Source organism: Sylvia atricapilla, chromosome 7 (assembly GCF_009819655.1).
Source record: "Sylvia atricapilla isolate bSylAtr1 chromosome 7, bSylAtr1.pri, whole genome shotgun sequence".
Lineage (NCBI taxonomy): Eukaryota > Metazoa > Chordata > Aves > Passeriformes > Sylviidae > Sylvia > Sylvia atricapilla.
Window position 1 is genome coordinate 27593279 of NC_089146.1, and position 17553 is coordinate 27610831.

The following is a 17553-nucleotide window of genomic DNA, read 5'->3' on the forward strand; positions in this document are numbered from 1 at the left end:
CATTGCAAAACTTACCTCTGTTTTCCCTTTACTTTGACAGGACCTCCTGGTGTCTTCATCTGAACCCCATGCTGTTGCCTGAAAAACCAAAATGCACAAGTCACACAAGAATGCCACCAAGCACCATGTCTGGAGACTCCCAAAACAAAAGCAAGCATCTCCAGCCAATTTACACAGCCCAGTTTAAAAGCAGCATTGTGACAGTAAACATGTATCTAACTCCCACTGTGCTCACAGTGCACACAAATGATAAATAGATGAGAAGTTCAGAGGCAGAGGCAACTGGAATCTTCACGGAGAACAGACTTTAATTTACATGTAAATATAACTTCTGATCATCATTCAGCTGGAAGGTCCAAGACATAAGCCCCACACACCAAGTCATCACTTTAAAGAGGACAGCGCTGTATAAAACCCCAGCTTTCATTGCCAAAAAGAAAAATTCCCTACAGCAAAGTCCAGCAGTTCTGCACAAATCTGTTGGTCTTCTTAAATTTACCCCCTAGATTATCGCCTTCTGAGTAACCCTGCAGTGAATCAAGCTGGATCAAAACTGGGATCTGACAGGTGAAACCCAGAGAGATGGGAAGAGGGGAGAAAGGCTGATGGTGATTTGTGATGCCAGACAAGTGGGGTCAGGTCCTGGTGTAGAGTAAAACACATTAGGGCTGAGGGCACTATTCACTGGAGGCTGAGAGCACGTGGGATCCCCAGTCACCTCTGACTGCTTGAAGAGGTCCCTTCCTTGACAAGTAAAGTCAAGACCAGAAGAGCTGCATTAGAGAGAACTTTTAGATTTAAAATATTTAGCAACATATCCAACTATTCAATGCCCTCTCCAATTTTCCTCCCTTCAGCACTTTTTAAAAATAGTCCTAACAAATTCAAGCAGGTATTGTTAGCTGCAGGTGAAAATACATATAAATATCCATACTATACATAATACATCATTCTAAGTACCAGAAAAACAGCTCTGTTACACAGGGAAAGGCCAGGCTCACAAAGTTCAGATAAAGATCCAAAGCTCCCTTAACAAAGCCAGATTTTCTTTATTTTCCTCAGTCCATTACCAACAAAGGAAATAGCTTCAAAGTTCGGTCCGGATCTGAACTCCTCTTGAACTTCTCACTGCAGCCAATATGCTTTTTAAACCCTAGGCTGTCATAGAAATTGTCCTCTTGACACAGGATAAATCCAGTTTTTTGCAGGAGAAAGTTGGGAAACCACTAAAAAGAGAGGACGAATTTTCCTACTCCCACCTCAGGTCCATGAAGACATTTATTCAGAACTACAAGAAATGCAACCAGCCAGGAAATGCATTTATATACAACATTTGGGGAAGGGATATTTCTATCTCATTCAAATGAAAAAAAAATCATATCTCCATTAGCTGAGCATTCAATTTTACTTCAAATAAAGACTTCATGAGCACAGGTGAAGATCTGATGTGAGAAGAGAAGAGCACAAGTCTTCTCCTGGAAGCCACTTGGGAAATACCTCCCATATTCTGCAGTCCAGTCCAGGGTGGAAGCCAAAAGCTTGTGCCTCAGAAAGGTTTTTGTGAGAGCTGGGATAAGTCCTTGCTGAAAAGGATCATTCAGTCATGTCCTGAGAGGGACTGCCACTGAACAACGGAGCTCACATTGTAAACCATCACAGGAGAGCAAGGAACTTTGCCTGCTGACTACCAGGAGTCACTGACATCAGCAAAGCAACTGCACAGTACGATTTTGGTCTGTAACCCCAGCTCTAGCCCATGCTCATTAAAACACAGTGTCTTTGTACCTTCAATCCAGTTTTGACAATTTTAATTTAAAAAAAAAGAAAAAAGTTATTTAGAAAAGACATCATTTATTGTGAGGCACTTATTCTCATCTTAAAAGCAGAGACAGAGAACTTTCCATTATACAGCCCAGTTTACCTTAACAGTGCTTGACAGGAGAAAATGAAAACAAAAATTGTTGGTTGCTTCAGCAATCGATGCTGCTTCTCTGCAAATACTCTGGGTCATCTGGGATTGCAGCAGTGCAACACAGAAGAATGTGGCCTGCCAGGGGTCACCCAGCTCTTGCTGCCAGACACCTGCACCACAGAACTTCAAGGCATGTTGCAAACACAGCTCCAGTCAGAGCACTGCTCTCCTCCAGCTATGTTCTAATGTGCCTAAATGTTTTCTTCTGTTAGGCACACTGCCCCTCAGCCTTCTGAAGCACTACCTTGATGACTAGTGATAAAGATGATCTTGGTGATGGCCCAAATTATAGCAACATGTTGTTTGTGCCTACACCATTAGTCAGGGTGCACTTCATTAGAGCTAAGAGGATAATTAAGCAATATGGCAATCCAGAGCATGTTTTACAAGTCCCACACATGCCTTTGGCAGGACAGGGAAGAGCTGGCTTAAGGGCTGAGTAACTCCAATGACCTCTGGTGACTCAAAGAAAATATTCATGACCCTGAGAAGCAGAACATCTTGACAATAATAAAAGTATAACTGCAAAGCCAAGCAGCTAACGTGCACTTAAATATTTGCACTGCAAGGTCTGCTGACCTACAGACTAGATCAGTGCTGACTCTCAGGAGCCCACACACATCTGTGGCCATGGCCTGTGGCTTGGACCTGGCTAGGCTCTGACCTCTGATCCTGGGGCTTTCACATAAGCTCTCCAGCACTGTTTGGTTTCTTTACTTGACTGACCAGCTGTCTTTTCAGGTCAAAATGTCTCACCTGTGTCACCTCTATTGTCTTGGGCTACTCTGTGCAAACTCCCCATGGGATGCTGGTGCTCTGTGTCTTCTCATGTCCAACCAAAGCCCCTCTTCCACAGATGAACATATGTTCTTCCTCTGCCTTTGATCCATTTTGCCCCAGGATCAAACTACTGGACATTTGACAGAGCAGAGCAAAGACTCTCTCTGGGGTGCATCTGTATGAACCCATATATTTATCAGCAAGGCACAGACCCACTTAACACTTACACAACACCATGGCAGCGTAAGAGATGCTTTGTACTTCGGCTTCTTTACCTCATCATAATGCATCTTAAAACCCACGTTCTTGAACAATAGCTTAGGTGCCTCCCCTCCCTTTCCTCCTCTCCCTCAACAAACCAAATTTTATTTTCTCTTTTTTTACTGCTTTAACTGCCTCTGCACACTTGGATGAGATACAAACTGTATCCACCAGATGTTTTTTGGTCACTCTGTTGGGATATCATCCTGAATTTATGATTAATTTTCTCAGTTGTCTGAGACATTTCAGTTTCCCAGCCCCAGAAAACACATCTGGGATAATTTTTATACCTCCTGCTACATACGTCAGTCAAAAGCTGTACACATCTCTGGACCCATATGCAATAAAACAATTTTCATGGCATGGGTTGTGGAAGACAGTTTGAGGATGTGACAAACCTGGGAGCAGGGCTATATCCAAATACAAGATAGTATGTATCAGCCATGAGCTTAAGCAACCAAGCAATCAACATTTTAGGCTGTCAGGGGGTCAGCAATTCCTCCCATTTCATCCATATAGAGAGCACTTCAGCTTCTCAAGCTACCTCCTTGCAAACCCTGAAGTATTTATTCCCTCATGCATTTCTAGAAGAAATGCAGTTTCTCACAGTGTTTCCAGCCACTTTGAAGACCTACTCTATAACCACATGGCCCATTTGCAGGATGGGGGTACCCAGACTCATGTGCCATGTGAAGGAGCAGCTCGGGGCTGCAGCTGTTGTGCAGGATGAGCCATGCAAACCATGGGCTGGACTGCCCAGTCACCTGTGCAGACAGATCACAAGCAACTTTGCCCCTGAACTGAAAATGCAGATAAAAATGCCTTCATTCAGCCTGTTTGCAAGGTCAGCTGGTCATTCCCATCTCTGTTTCTTGAGTTCTACGCAGGCAGATTTTCTCAATCATAAAAAAAAAAATTAAAAATTGCATGTTTGTGTATTATTTCTGCATTTTTAGAAGTCTCATGAGGGAGACAATCCCAGAGAAGCATTCATGTGTACAATCACATGTACTCAGTGTGACATTGCCCAACTAGAAATTAACAGAAGGGGCCACAGTAGCTAAGCCTACTCAGTGCATGTCTGAATATTCAGAGGTCACATCCAGACACAGAAAGAAAGAGTTAATGTCTCTCCCAATAAGTTATATGCATCACAGTTTGCTACCAGCTCTGACTGCAGATCAGCAGTGCTCTGGAATTCTAGCTCATCATGTTCTGTCACATCAGTTATTCAGCAGGCACTGCTGAGAGAAGCTTTCTAGATACATTTATTTAATTACCTGCACATCCCAGTGTTGGCTTCTAAAGTACCTGCTTGTCACTAGCAAGTCTTGTTATCAATAGTTACATGCATCCTCAGCTGTTAATGTGAAAATTTCTTAGAGTTCTATGGACCAGCTTTTACACTCAGGTCAGCAATTTATACTTCACCACCACAGTATGAATTTATAGATTAAGCATACACTAATCCCTGCACTGTACTTGCACAATAGAGGTTGCAGGTTTTCATGCAAAACCAAAACACTGCTTTAAAACTGGAAAGTTAAGATTGGATGAGAATATGTTACATGCATATTGATCAATTAAACCCACTGTTATTTAGACCTATCAAAGGTGTCTTATTACAAACCTACCCATCTGTTACCAACTTCACTTCCATGAAACAAGTGCTCCATGCAAACCACTTGCATGCCTGCAGATAAACCCACAGCCATGTTGTTCTCTCCTATTAGGAGAAAAATGAGTAATACCAGAATGCACGCTGTATATATCTGAAAGGAAACAAAAATCCCTCAAGTACAAGCTTACTAGAAAAAAACAACAAACTCAACAAACAAAACCACCACAAAGCAAACAAGCCAACACCCTCCCAAACCAGGTACAGATTCTGTGAGATACCAGCTTTTTCTACAAGGTGCTGTGTTCCTCAGGTTTCTGCTGCTGTCAGCAGATGCAGAAGCAGAAGCAAAAGCAGCACCTTGTGTCCCAGGTGTGCAGTGATTGCTGACGCAGGAGTTTCCATTTCCATCAACCCTCTGCAGTGCCCACAGGAGACTTCTCACCCTGCCCACAGAATGCGAGGTGATTTTGGTTCTCTGCCTGTGCTGCGAGGGCACCCCGAGCAGAGCCTGCCAGTCACATCAGCCTTTGCTGAGTTATGCATGAGGAAGGAGGGCAGGAGGTGCTGTGCTGTGACAGCTGTAGTGCACCAGAGACCTGAGCTGGCAGACTGATTCCTTTCCCAGTGTAGTTATCTATATCTTCCTTTCCACTAACTGTACAAGGCACAAGTATGTCCAGAAAAATGTACCTCTGGAAAAAAAAAAAAAAAAAAAAAAAAAAAAAAAAAAAAAAAAAAAAAAAAAAGAGGCCAAAACCTTGCTTCCTAGATTCCATATACAGGCCAAAAATCTCTTCATCTCTTATTTACATTCACAAAATTGTTTTGGATCAGCTCATTTCACAGCAAGGTATGGAAGCTTTTCTTCAAGTCTGAGGAGAGAAGAACATAGAGGGACTACGTTTCTGCTCTACATTTAGAATCTGCCAACTTCAATGTAAATAAAGCACATATTTACACACCCTACTGGACCAGTTTAGACTAACCACATTCTTAGGGACTTTGCTAAATTGGGGTGCAGAGCCATTCCTGCAGTGCCTGCTCAGAGGCTGGTTCATTCCCTTACAAAATGCCAGCCTCAGTCTTTCCGTACACACCGATGGACAGATTTCAGACCTCTAAAATATCACCCATAGATTATTGCTGATAATGACAAATCCATTTCACAAGTGTTTCCCTATGTTTCTAAATACTTTGTAGTGTATACATAACATAGCAGCAGTTGAGATCTACCCTTCTCTGGGCAAATGCTGCAGCATTTTAAAAAAATTGATAAACGCTGGGTCTTACGGTACTTAGAAGAAAAAAATTTCAAAGAATTCTATAGGCTGAATGCAGAAAATCCATGAAGAGGTTCTTCTATTTCTATGACGTTTACAATGAAAACACTTCTACTTTAGCTATTTCCTCCCTATTTAATCCTCCAGAACTTCTCCATAAACACTTGCTGTTTTAGTCTAAAACTGAAAAGTTAAATTCCCTTTTTGAAGCATTGGTTTTTGTCTCTTGAGGATGAGGAAAATTTACAGTGCTCCATAAATAATAACTTTTTGAAATCTAACTTCTTTATAATAGAGAACAGTAGCCTAATACCCTAGAGGCCATTTCTGAAGTTCCAACACTGGTAATTTATTAAAACTGTGATAAGCATGTCTGATAAAAAGATAACTAATACTGAAAGAACAGAATGCCAAACTTCAATAATTAGTTCTGCTTCACACTGCAGTATACGAATTGCAGATCACTGCTGTGTGCAGTGACAGGTATGAGGAATGATCACAAAATTCAGTCAATTCATTGCAGAGAGAGGAGGGGGTTTGGATGAAGGGAATTGCGTTGTGTTTTATCAAATTATTAATTGATTTCCCTTAAGTGATCTCAGATCCTTCAAGATGTGGTAAAACTCGAGCTGTTTGTTTCATTTAAACCCGTGGTGACTAACAATAGACTGGCCCAGCCCCATGGCTTTTTCTGGAGTGGCTGGACAGCAACCCAGCTGGGGAAGACTTCAAATGTAACACTTGGAAGATGGGAGGTTGGCAAACAAACAAAAACAAACAAGTGGAAAAAAATCCATCAGTGGGTTTCAGTTCCTATAACCTTAATCTCTGAGTCAGACCCTCTCTCTACAAACAAGTGTCAGCGTGTCACTGTACAGGGATTGTTTTTGGCCCAGCATTTATTGGCTGCTGAACACAATTGCTCACTCTGTTTATGCCAGAGAAGAAGTGGATGCTTCATACTGGTATAGTAAGGATGGAATAATCCATCAGAAGAAGGACATGTCATTTTAAGAATGGCTATTTCACTCAGTTCCAAATAATACCATCTTTGGATATTCATGATTCTCTGTCTCATAGACTGCTATCACATCCTTGCAAAGGGAAATGCAATAGTCTGAGCTACATTCCTCTGGCCTGGTTCACCTATTGCACAAAATACTGGTGTCCATCAGCATTCAACCAAGAGACAGGGAGGAGTGTTTTCAGAAGACAGACGTTGTTTTCTTCAGCTTCATTCTTAAGCCTTGTTGAGTTAGAGTAGTCTGTCTCTCATTTTAATTTTCCAGGCACAACTGGACACTCTAACACCAGGCAGAACAGGGCTCCAGACGCCAGGTAAGTGAGCTCTGCCGTTTTGATCAAGTTATCCTAGCCCAAATGAGGTCCTGTACCTCAGCTGAGTCATGGTAACTCACTCTGTTCATAGTCCTCCTGTATCTCAGATGCAAGGTAAAATGCTTCACCCTTCTCTTCCTGTGCACAGCTCTGCAGCAAGCAGGTAAGCTCCTGAACCACAGCTGGGTGTCCAAGCCTAAAGGCACAATCTGCTCTCAACTGCAAATATTACTCTTTCAGAGAAAGTTCTTAGATGCTGTGAGTTCTTCTTTGGTGGTCAATGTTACTGATTTTCTCTTTCACAGCTTCAAAATCCCTTGTTATTTACTTGTATTATAGAAAAACATAGAGGAGTGAACTGAGATTGTGACCCCATATTTCTAGGCAATACACAAACATGCTGTGGGAGAGAATTTCTGTCTGAGAGCACTTAGAATCTAAACAGAAAACGCAGCCATATGGGAGGAAGGGAAAACTACATGCACAGAGAGGTCAACTGACTAGGAAAAGCCACCGAGCATGTCAGAGGCAGAGATGAGCACTGACCTTTGCTCTCTTGCAGACTAAAAACTTTCCTGTCTAGCACAAATGAGTTCTTAGACAGCACTTTTTTGTCAGTGCCACAAAATACATCCACTGATTCAGTGATGTGTGAGGGAGTGTGGTTAGAGATTAGAACAATGGGCAAGACTCCATGCATCCTGTCCTTTCTGACATCTTGGGGCACAGTCTCATCTGCAAAAAGAAATTTGAGGTTTTGTGCCTTCAGCTTCCATTTGTCCTGCAGGAGATTCCATTAAACAACATAAGATCTGTAAATCTGACATTCCCCCCTCTCTGCAGTGTCAGGTAGGAATTTACAACTCCAGACTATGCATTCCCTTATCTGAAAGGAGCATTGTATGAGGCTTAACAGATCACAGTTTCTAGTGTACCCAAATAGAAGCACTATACAAGTCCAAGGTCTTATTATTAAATAAGATGATTGTCTAAAGATTTAGTAAAGAACATTTGATACCAAGTACTAAAACTAAAACGGTGTTTTCTAAGATGAACAACAGTCATGTACAGGTTACAGCTTTTTTCAGCTCTTCAGGAATTTTAGTGTACAAAGAACATGTTACAATGGAGCAGCTGGCTCAGTCTTAGGTGCTGTCAAATTAAAATTCATATTTGAAGTAAGCAGATTGTCGTGCCACTGCTTTAAGTGTATTTTCAGTAACTCTGCTGTAAAACATTTGTAACTCGATGCTGAATCCCATACAGAAGAGATTTTGAGCTATTTAACATAATGGAACTTTGTCATCCAGATCTGCAGTTTGCACAGGACCTGTGAGCCTCCACTGCAGCCCAGGACCACCCCCGTGCAAGCCTGTGTAGGTACAGCCTTGTCAAAATGCATTAAAAGTGAAGTGCAATAATAAATGGGGCATCAGGTAGCAGCGGACAGCAGAGCACTGAGAGAGACAAGAGAGCACAACCACACAAAAGGGAAAGGTCACAGCTCACCAGCCACATAACTCATGGTGAGGTTTTCGTAAGCAGAAGAGTTTTATTATATTAAGGATGGGACCCAAAGTGGACACATGTTGAAAAGCAAGAGGAGAACGCACATTAACCAAAGACAAGAGAGCTGCTGGCTTAATGGGCTGATTCAGAGTGGGGTAAACTTCTCACTGACAGCGATAAGAAGGTTTGTGAAAGACCCTTAATGGTAATACAAGCACTAATGCAGTGCCACAAGGATAGATCCAAAGAGAGGGGAATCAGTGTAAGGGTACAAGGATGCTGGAATGCAGAGCTGTCCATAATGATGAAGAGAGGAGTGCCCACTCTGCTCTGCCTGTATGCTGAGCTTTGACAGTTCCATATTTACACAGCAATGTTAGATCAACACGCCAACACGATGCTTTGGAAGGAAGATACAGCTCTGAAGAAGAGAGATAAAGATGGCACTGCATTTCTGTTTCCACTATCTAGTGTTTGTATTTTTATCATTCTATGTAAAGAAAAATGTCAGTCTGTGACAATGATTTCATTTAGCTGTTGATCTACTTCCTTTTGCTTGAAAGTGCTTAACAGTGTAATGATTTAGTTGAAAGTTCTATATGGGAATGCTTATCTTTTTTTGAAAGCAATTGCTTTTAAGCATGAAAAAGCATGGATGGGGCCAAATATAAATTGACAGTCTCTGTAAACTGGGAGGATAGTGAAAAAAGACCTTGAAGCTCTCACCTACAGCCAGTTTAGAATGAATGGCAACATCTGGAACTGGAGAACAGCAGAGAGGATGTTGGGGAAAGATGACAATGTTTTTCCTATTAGTGAAGATCGAAAGCATACAGAAACTGAGATGAGACTTTCTGCACACTGGGTAATTAACTGCCACAGCAGAATTTGGTTTCTTGCCATGTCACATTCAGTTTACAGCTTAGGATAACAAACATTTACAAAATGTACTGGAGACTACCGAGACATAAGATTATATGTTACATCAATAAAATAAATAAAGAGGTTAAAAATATACTGAGCGGGAAATAATTAAAGAAAAATTTCACTGCAGTCAAGCACAGATCAGGAATGTAAGTACAGCTGATGTAGGCAGGTGCAGTTGTCACTGGCCAGGTGGGTATCACACAGCCCAATTTCTCACAGCACCAGCACTGTTTATTCTGTAAAGAACAGGCTTTGTTTGGGATTTCTTTTCTTCAGTTGATACAAACAAGGTACAACAAGCTATTTCTAAGAAGTGAGCCAACGAATGTAGTCACAGCAATGGTTTCCCTTGATATAGTGGAGGCAATTCTTCTCTCAAGGCTCCTCTACAGCCAAAAGATGTCCATCTCCACCCCTTTATGTTCTTTGGCAGAGTCGCCATTCAGAACCAAATCCCTCCTTCTTCTTTGTGGCCTCTGCTGATAGATGTGACAAGACTTCTAAGCAGCCTCCTCTTACTGTTTTACACAATGATTTCTGGAGTAGGAGGTTCAAAATCCCCTCCAATGGACCAGCCCATATTCAGTACAAAATCAATTTACCATGGCTATAGTCTCCTTTGTATTTCTGCATCAAGCAAAGCGATTTTGTTCTCCTTCATTTTTCTACTCTGGGTTTCCTTGCCATTGTAACTCTTCGAAGCTCACTGCTTATGGAGAGATGTTAATGGTTCTCCACTATAAATTTTTTGCGTTCCCTCCCCCTCTCTTATGGACAAGTCCTGTACCATCAACTGAGTGCAATTTTGTGCACCCACATTAAGGTTCAGCAATATTTCCATATATGCTTCAAACAGAAAATGCAGTCACTGAAGCCCATGTGAAACGTCTGTGTATTACCAGCTTTCCAAGCACGGAAGTCTTGCATTCTTTATTCCGCTCCAGGTTACATCACTGAATGTACTTGTTCAGCATTTATTTGTTTGCTTTGAGAAGAAGCTAAAATAAGTTTGAGGAACTGTCCAATTTGGATCTGATCCTTACAACAATTAGGCTAAGACTCAGGAATCAAAATCAGCACTTCCTGCAGTATTAAAGAGACTAATGAAGAACTAAGATGACATTTTCACTGTTTTGTGCCTCTTATTTTTCTTTAGGGAAATCACATCTATTGCATTGGGAGTTGCTAATACTCTTTCAGATGACAAACAATGCAATATATTCTCATTAAAACTGTGTAAGAGGTTGAACATGGTTTGAGTCTTGCCTTGGCTTGGGAAAAAAAAGAGGGCAGTGTGAAATTAAACAAGTAAACGTGCACATGATTAATTTTTTCCTATCAAAATTCTTTTCTGGTTTGCACTTAGGCTTGGTGTAGTACAACCAAAAGGGGAAAAAAAAGGCACTGGAAATCTTTAATTAAGTGAAAGCTGCATCATTGAGACCAAACGAAAGCTCTGAGACTACTTTAATGAGCCAAGGCCAGTCTTGTGCAAGCCAGAGAGACAAGGAAAGTTTTGCAAGGCAGGCTGAAAACAGAGATCCTGCCTGAACCACAGGAACTTAAGTGAAACCAGACTCTCCCTCTTGCTCTTCCCCAGTTTAAAGTAATAGTTTTTGAGCTTCAATAATATGAGCAAAAAAATTCTAAACCCTCAACTAAAAAGGAGTCTTTGTACTTTCCTGTTCAGCTCAGCAGATGTATGTGAAAACTTCTATTTGTTTTCTAGCACACCTAGAAAAAAGATCCAGATCCTGTTCCTACTATGATTTTGACACATACTGCAGAAGCACATGGACTATGCAGCTGCATACTGCTAGTCATTTCTGTTGGAAATTAAAAGGCAATTCTGCCCCAGTGGGCCTAAATCCTAGCATAGAGGTGAAACCCAGCACATGGCTGCAAATAACAGGCAGAAAGAACGAGAGGGACCAGTGAGACGGCTGATATTTGCAATCAGGGAGTTCACATGGTGCGCAGGCAAGTGTGCTGTAAGCTTCCCAGGAAGGTTTGTTGGCAACACACATAGATTTTGACCTTTAAACTCTCTGGCTTCTATGGGGCTTGGTGGTCAGCATCACAATCTGTCAGCAAAAGGCCATTTTTGATAAATCACTAATAGCCAAGAATAAGTAGAACCTTCCAGAAATTACCAGGCTGGGCTGGAAGAGAAAGCCAGCAGTGAAAAGTCCTCCATGTTTCATAAAAGTGATTTCAGTATTTTTTATTGTTCTATAGCTACACTGTGCATTAGATCGCTGCTTTCCTGCACCAGGTGCCTAACGCTCTTGATAAGCTAATTACAGCCTTCTGCTTATTTCATGTCAAGCTTAACTCCCAGTCTGAGCCTAGACTGCACTTCTGGCATGTATTTTCCTCAATCTAAGACCATCTGTGCTCCATCAGAAAGGAACACTTAAATACAGAGAAAGTGAAGAACCGAAAGTGTAGAATTCCCTGTATCCTGCCTCCAACTCCTCTAGCCAGCATTACCAATTAAGTGTGAAGCCAACATCCATCCAGTCCTAAATACTCTGAAGGCTCAGAGGAGGCTACATTTATCCAGAGATGCAGCAATATTTTTCAGTGGTCAGTGTGGAAATGATGAGCCAAAAAGGACCCAAATCTCTCAATTTCTTCTAATCAAGAGCTTCATAATTCAAATACCACCACATCCCCAGCAACATGCGCAGAGCTTGAGTCCAGCACTTGATCAGTGTAAATCAAATACTCATATCGAAGAAGCGGTCAGTTTGGGGAAAGAAAGCAATGGGCTTGATTTATCAAGAATCCAAATGATATTTCTCAAGCCTATTTTTTACTGGAAGTGCACTACAATTTAAATCAAAACTGGACTGCAGTGTTAGGGATGACGGCCCTCTGTCACTACTGTCCCACCACCAAAATTTCAATTGTTTCTAAGCCCTACTCTCCCCTCGCTGCCCAGCCCAGCTGAACACAGCCCCCACCTGCTGCCACTGCCAGGGGCCAGAACCTGACCACTGTGCACGGCATCGATCCACCCATCATCCTCCTCAGGCTGGGAAACAGATGCCTTCAGGCTCCCTGCTTGGTCTGTCACAGTTTGCCTTGCTTCTGCCTCCTCTTTTCCAACACCAGACGTCAGCACCTGATGCTGTAGTAAGCTCTGCCAAGCTTCATCTCAACAAGGAGTGTATTTGGTCCTTCTCCTGCAAAGATGGCTCTGGTGCAGTGTCTTTTATTCCTTCCTCCCAGATCCTCTGTTCTGTTCTCCAGTCTGCACTCTCCTGCCAACCCAGGATTTATTTTTCAATTCTGTTCAGTTTGACTCCTGCCCTAACATTCCCACTTCCACCTGGCTCTTTCCTCACCTCCCCTCCAGCACATTTGCATTTGACCTCTATGAAGGTCAAAGGTTCCATAAATGAGTTTTGAGAATATGCCTTATAATTAAGATGAGGGAATACAAAATGATTCTGCAACAGGATTAATGCAGCATACTTCTTTGTGCTTCTTGCACCTAACTCCTTTCTGGTGGTTTTCAAAGCTTTCACATTTATCTTGTATTGAAAAAAATTCTTTTTCTTTTTTTGCCTTGTTCTTAAATCTTCTATAACTGATCTCTCAGCAAAAGCTACTAAATTTGTAACAATCATATTAGCCACATACATTTTTTCTCTTGTCACTGTGTTTACCACTATTATATTTATGAACCATTGATCATTCTTTTCTGCCCCATGCATCAAAATTCTCTCCTTTTAGGCAACTGCAGTTTGTCTTTTAATATTCCCAGGCTAAGTTAGGATTTTTTTTCATATTCTTAATAAAGCTTAAATCACTTCTCTCTGGGTGACCTTGCAGCCTATTCAAATGGCTGCAGCCCTGTTAGCCCTTTTTCCTTACTTATAAGGAAGTAAAATACTCTTTTTCTAAAATCTCAAAACCCTGCTTTGTCTCCTGTCTGAAGTGAATAACTAATAATTAAAACAGTGTATAGAATTCTTGACAAAAAAGTGTTTCTGATGAAAACATATTTTTATTAACCCTCCCCCACATTCCTTCCAAGCCGTTCTCTCTTTTACATTAATTTGCCAGTTTATTCATAATCTAAGTATTTTTATCTGAAGGGATACAGTTGTATAGCATTCTTCTCCTAGCAGACCCCAACTACTCTATTTTTACATTCAAAATGTGTAGAAAACAAGTAGTGAAAAAGGAGTCCATTTTAAACACATGGACATGCTGGAATTGCCTAATTGCTTACTTAAAAAGCAGAGGTGAAGGTAACAACTGCTTAATACTACATCTACTATGAAGCAGAACATGACAAGTTTGTAGGCTCACAGTTAAGGCAAATTTCCTATATTTACAAGCGTATGTAATCACATATAACATTCAGATCTTAAACAGAAAACCACGTATTTCAGAGCACTTCAAAAGGACAAAGTGTCATTATCTCAGCTTCACATCTGGAGAAAGGGAAGTTCAGACTGGGGATTGCTGGAAACCACCTTACCTCTTCACAGCTGTCCGTAAGTGAAGCAACCAGCCCATGCTACCAAACCCTTTTTATACAGAATGGAGAAAAAGATGTCATTTTTCTGTATGTGCCCTTCCCCTGACTCGCCACACCTGGTCTCTGCAGTCTCAGAATAGTCTACTTGGTCATGTTAGTGATAAAAATATAACAGACGGCTATAACCATGGTGTGGTTTCTTCTAGATGAAAGGAGCATTTCAGTGACAGTAGAATAACTTAAGATCATTGTTTCTATTAACTGCTCAAGCTGCAGGGGCACTCAGGAACTCATTTATGTCCCACAGCCACATTCCCTCACCCTCCTCCAGTGGTGTAACCCACCTTCCCTTTCCTATTGCCCACCCAGTAGCAGGAAACCCACAGCAGCTATTGCCTGATCTTATTCAGCTGAAGCTTTGCTGCTGATCCTCCTCCAGCCCTGAAGAAAGGTTTCTGAGGATGCAAACTTCCCACCCTTCTCCAGTCAGGGTGGCTGGAGATGCCAAAGGCACAGTCAAGGTTGTGCCCATTTACTCATCTGTCCTTTTAGACTGTGAGTTGAGCTCTCCTTGAGCTCAGCCTTGGGGAGGGCAGGTGAAACCTTAGAGGCCAAAGCTCTTTGAGGCTTTCATAGGATTCAGGGATTCAGCTGCACCTGCCATGCTGAGACAGGATCAATATCCTGTGGGAGTCATGAGCAAACTGTTCCCATCTCAGCTCCCCAGCTCTGGGTGTCTGGTGACAGCTGTGCAGGGCACGTCTGTGACTGCTCCGGAGCGCCGATAATCCCCTCCTATTAGTCATTCACAACGGCTGCGCTTAAAAGAAGCTGTAAAACACACATCAGCTAAACTGTTACTAGCAGAGAAAAGCAGGATTATTTACCTAGGGAAAAAAGTACATACAGTAATATGAAATGTGTTTACTATAAAATATCATTTTTCTTTTTTGCAAAGAGCTCAATAGTTGGTTTTAGAGCAGACGTGAGGTCATTTGTGGGCCCTTGAGAGATGCAAATCAATAAATGGTGATTTTTGTAATGCTCTCATTATAAATGACTGGATGCTAACAGGGTCAAACTTAATCCTGTGCGGAGAGCCACTGCAAGGTACATGAATCATTTAGATCTCTCTTAAGCTCTGCTTTGAGAACAAAATGTAGATATTCCTCTCTGTATGCTCAGTCTTTAAGAAGTGCCATCCTGGAGCAAGTCGGAAATGCGTTCTGTGCCTTGCAGTACGCCAGCCTTTACAGCCAGCGAATAAACCACTCCTGCGCCTGAAAAATATCCCACATACCCAGAGTAAAAAAGCCTATTTTTGTATAAATCTCATTTTGTGTAAATGTTGGCTCAGGTAAGGTGTTGCCTACAAGAGGCTGATTTGCCTCTCAGAACATCTGCAGGGCGGCAATTGTTGACAGCACCACAGCTGAGTGAGTTTGTCAGAGAGCGGACAGCACATAGAGACCCCCCAGAGCCCCCTGGAACTGCTGGAGTGGGAAGCAGCCCGCAGAGAAAAAGGGCTAAACGTGCAACCCAAAATGTATTTTGCAATGATAAAGAAGTAACATTGGTAACAGGAAATGAGAAGTCCAAGGAATTTATTTTTCTTTTGATTTTCATTTTTTTTTTCTCTTCCCTTTCTAAAGTATGTCTAATGGTCCTGACTGTAAGTTGCAAGAAATAAGAGCATTAGTCTTCATTCCCTACACATAAAATGCCTGACAGGGTTTTATCAAATAAAGAGTCCAATATGCTACTGTTATCAGTAAGTGACTTCAGCAGCTAATTAAATTCTCAGTTCCTAAATCCTGCTCATAATGTCTGCTGACAAAGACCAAAACCTCTGTAGTAATTCTGGCTTTTAGGCGAGGTGAGGCTGGGAAGGAGGGAATGACAACTAAGGAATTACCCAGGGAAGCAGGCTGGCAATCCACAGCTGACATCCATCATGTAAACCTCACTTGACTGAGCATTACAGGGTAGTTCCCCTCTGGATGCAAATCAGCTCCTTGGCCTTCATTACTCCAGGAAAGCTGCCCTGCTTTAAGTACAAATCCAAACAGGTACAGCTCCTCCTGGACCTCCTCTATAGGAGTGCTGCCCCTATGTATGTGATCCTCCAGTGTATAGGTATATATACAAAAATAGATATGTAAAGAAAAAATATATATATATATGTACATAAAAAAGAACTTTCTATAGCAGGCCTAAATACTCACTTTACAGAGCAATTAAATTGATCATGACTAGACAGTAGACTCTGAGCCAGTTTAGCAGACCTATGAATGTGCATTTTGAAACATTTTTACTCACTAAAGCATGCAGTATGTTCTTAACTTAGAGAATTCTCAGAGGAAAGCTGACATTTATTTAAAGTTAAACCTGGGCTTAAAAGCTTTTCTGGTTATAAATGGACTCATGAGCTGGGTCCTCTCAGACAGAGGGGATGTTGTGTTCAGAAATCACTCAACACTATGGACTGTGAGAAGAGATTTGCTTTCTCTGCTCTCTGAATTTCAGCTGATGAGTAACATCAGCAGAAGTTTGGTTCACAACTCAGATGCTGGAGCCCATCAGAGAGTGCAGTTCCCTGCAGGGAGGACTGGAGAAGTGTGTCCTTGAAGGATGAGGTGTGGCCTTCAGACATGGCCACCTCCAGTCTGGCATGCATTATTTCTGTCCCTCATCTCTCACTCCACACAGAAATTTCTGTCGTACATAAATCTGGGGAAGGATGACTTGCACCTGAAAGCTGCAATCTAGCTCCTGACCAGTCATTTTAAGGAAGAGAATATTCAGGGAGTAGATTTTATTTGCAGACCCAAAACCATAAGAATAAATAGCTGAATTTACCAGAAAGTTTTTCCAGCCAATATAAGCTTTATTATGGAATAGCTCTAAACCTCTGGGCTGAGAGTGAGAGGTTTTAGGTGCAGCTTTGGAAGGTGATTTATGAATAGATTTATATGTTAATCTGTTAATAAAAAATGTTTCATACTGATAAAATATGTGACAACCAGGACTCAGCTATGAGCCACATATTAAAAACTGCATCTGCTCTAGTGGAGGTCTTTTGATTATGTTTTTAAATGAGGGAACTGCATTGGCCTGAAAATAAAGAAATAAACGTTGTATCTAGAAATATGTGCCGCATAATTCAAATGCATATCTGGAAATCTGCAAGAAACAAATAATAAACTGCTTCTGGAAAGTGAAGCTTATTCCTGAACATTTGAAAATAGAGTTCCTGTCAAGAAACTCAATGGTACATAAAGATAGGCAAAGTATTCTTACTCTTTTCCAAAATTACTTCCCAAACTGGATTTTAAATTGGATGATAATCTTCACATTCCAGCTAGAT

General features: G+C 41.5%; 1 protein-coding gene across 1 annotated transcript in view; it reads right to left on the bottom strand.

The window, feature by feature from the left end:
• Positions 1 to 17553, bottom strand: part of SEMA5B (semaphorin 5B) — a 130168-nt gene that overhangs the window by 77230 nt on the left and 35385 nt on the right. The window contains exon 4 of the mRNA XM_066323069.1: positions 16 to 78. Coding sequence (XP_066179166.1) covers positions 16 to 78 — 63 coding nt within the window. The remainder of the gene's footprint in view (positions 1 to 15; positions 79 to 17553) is intronic.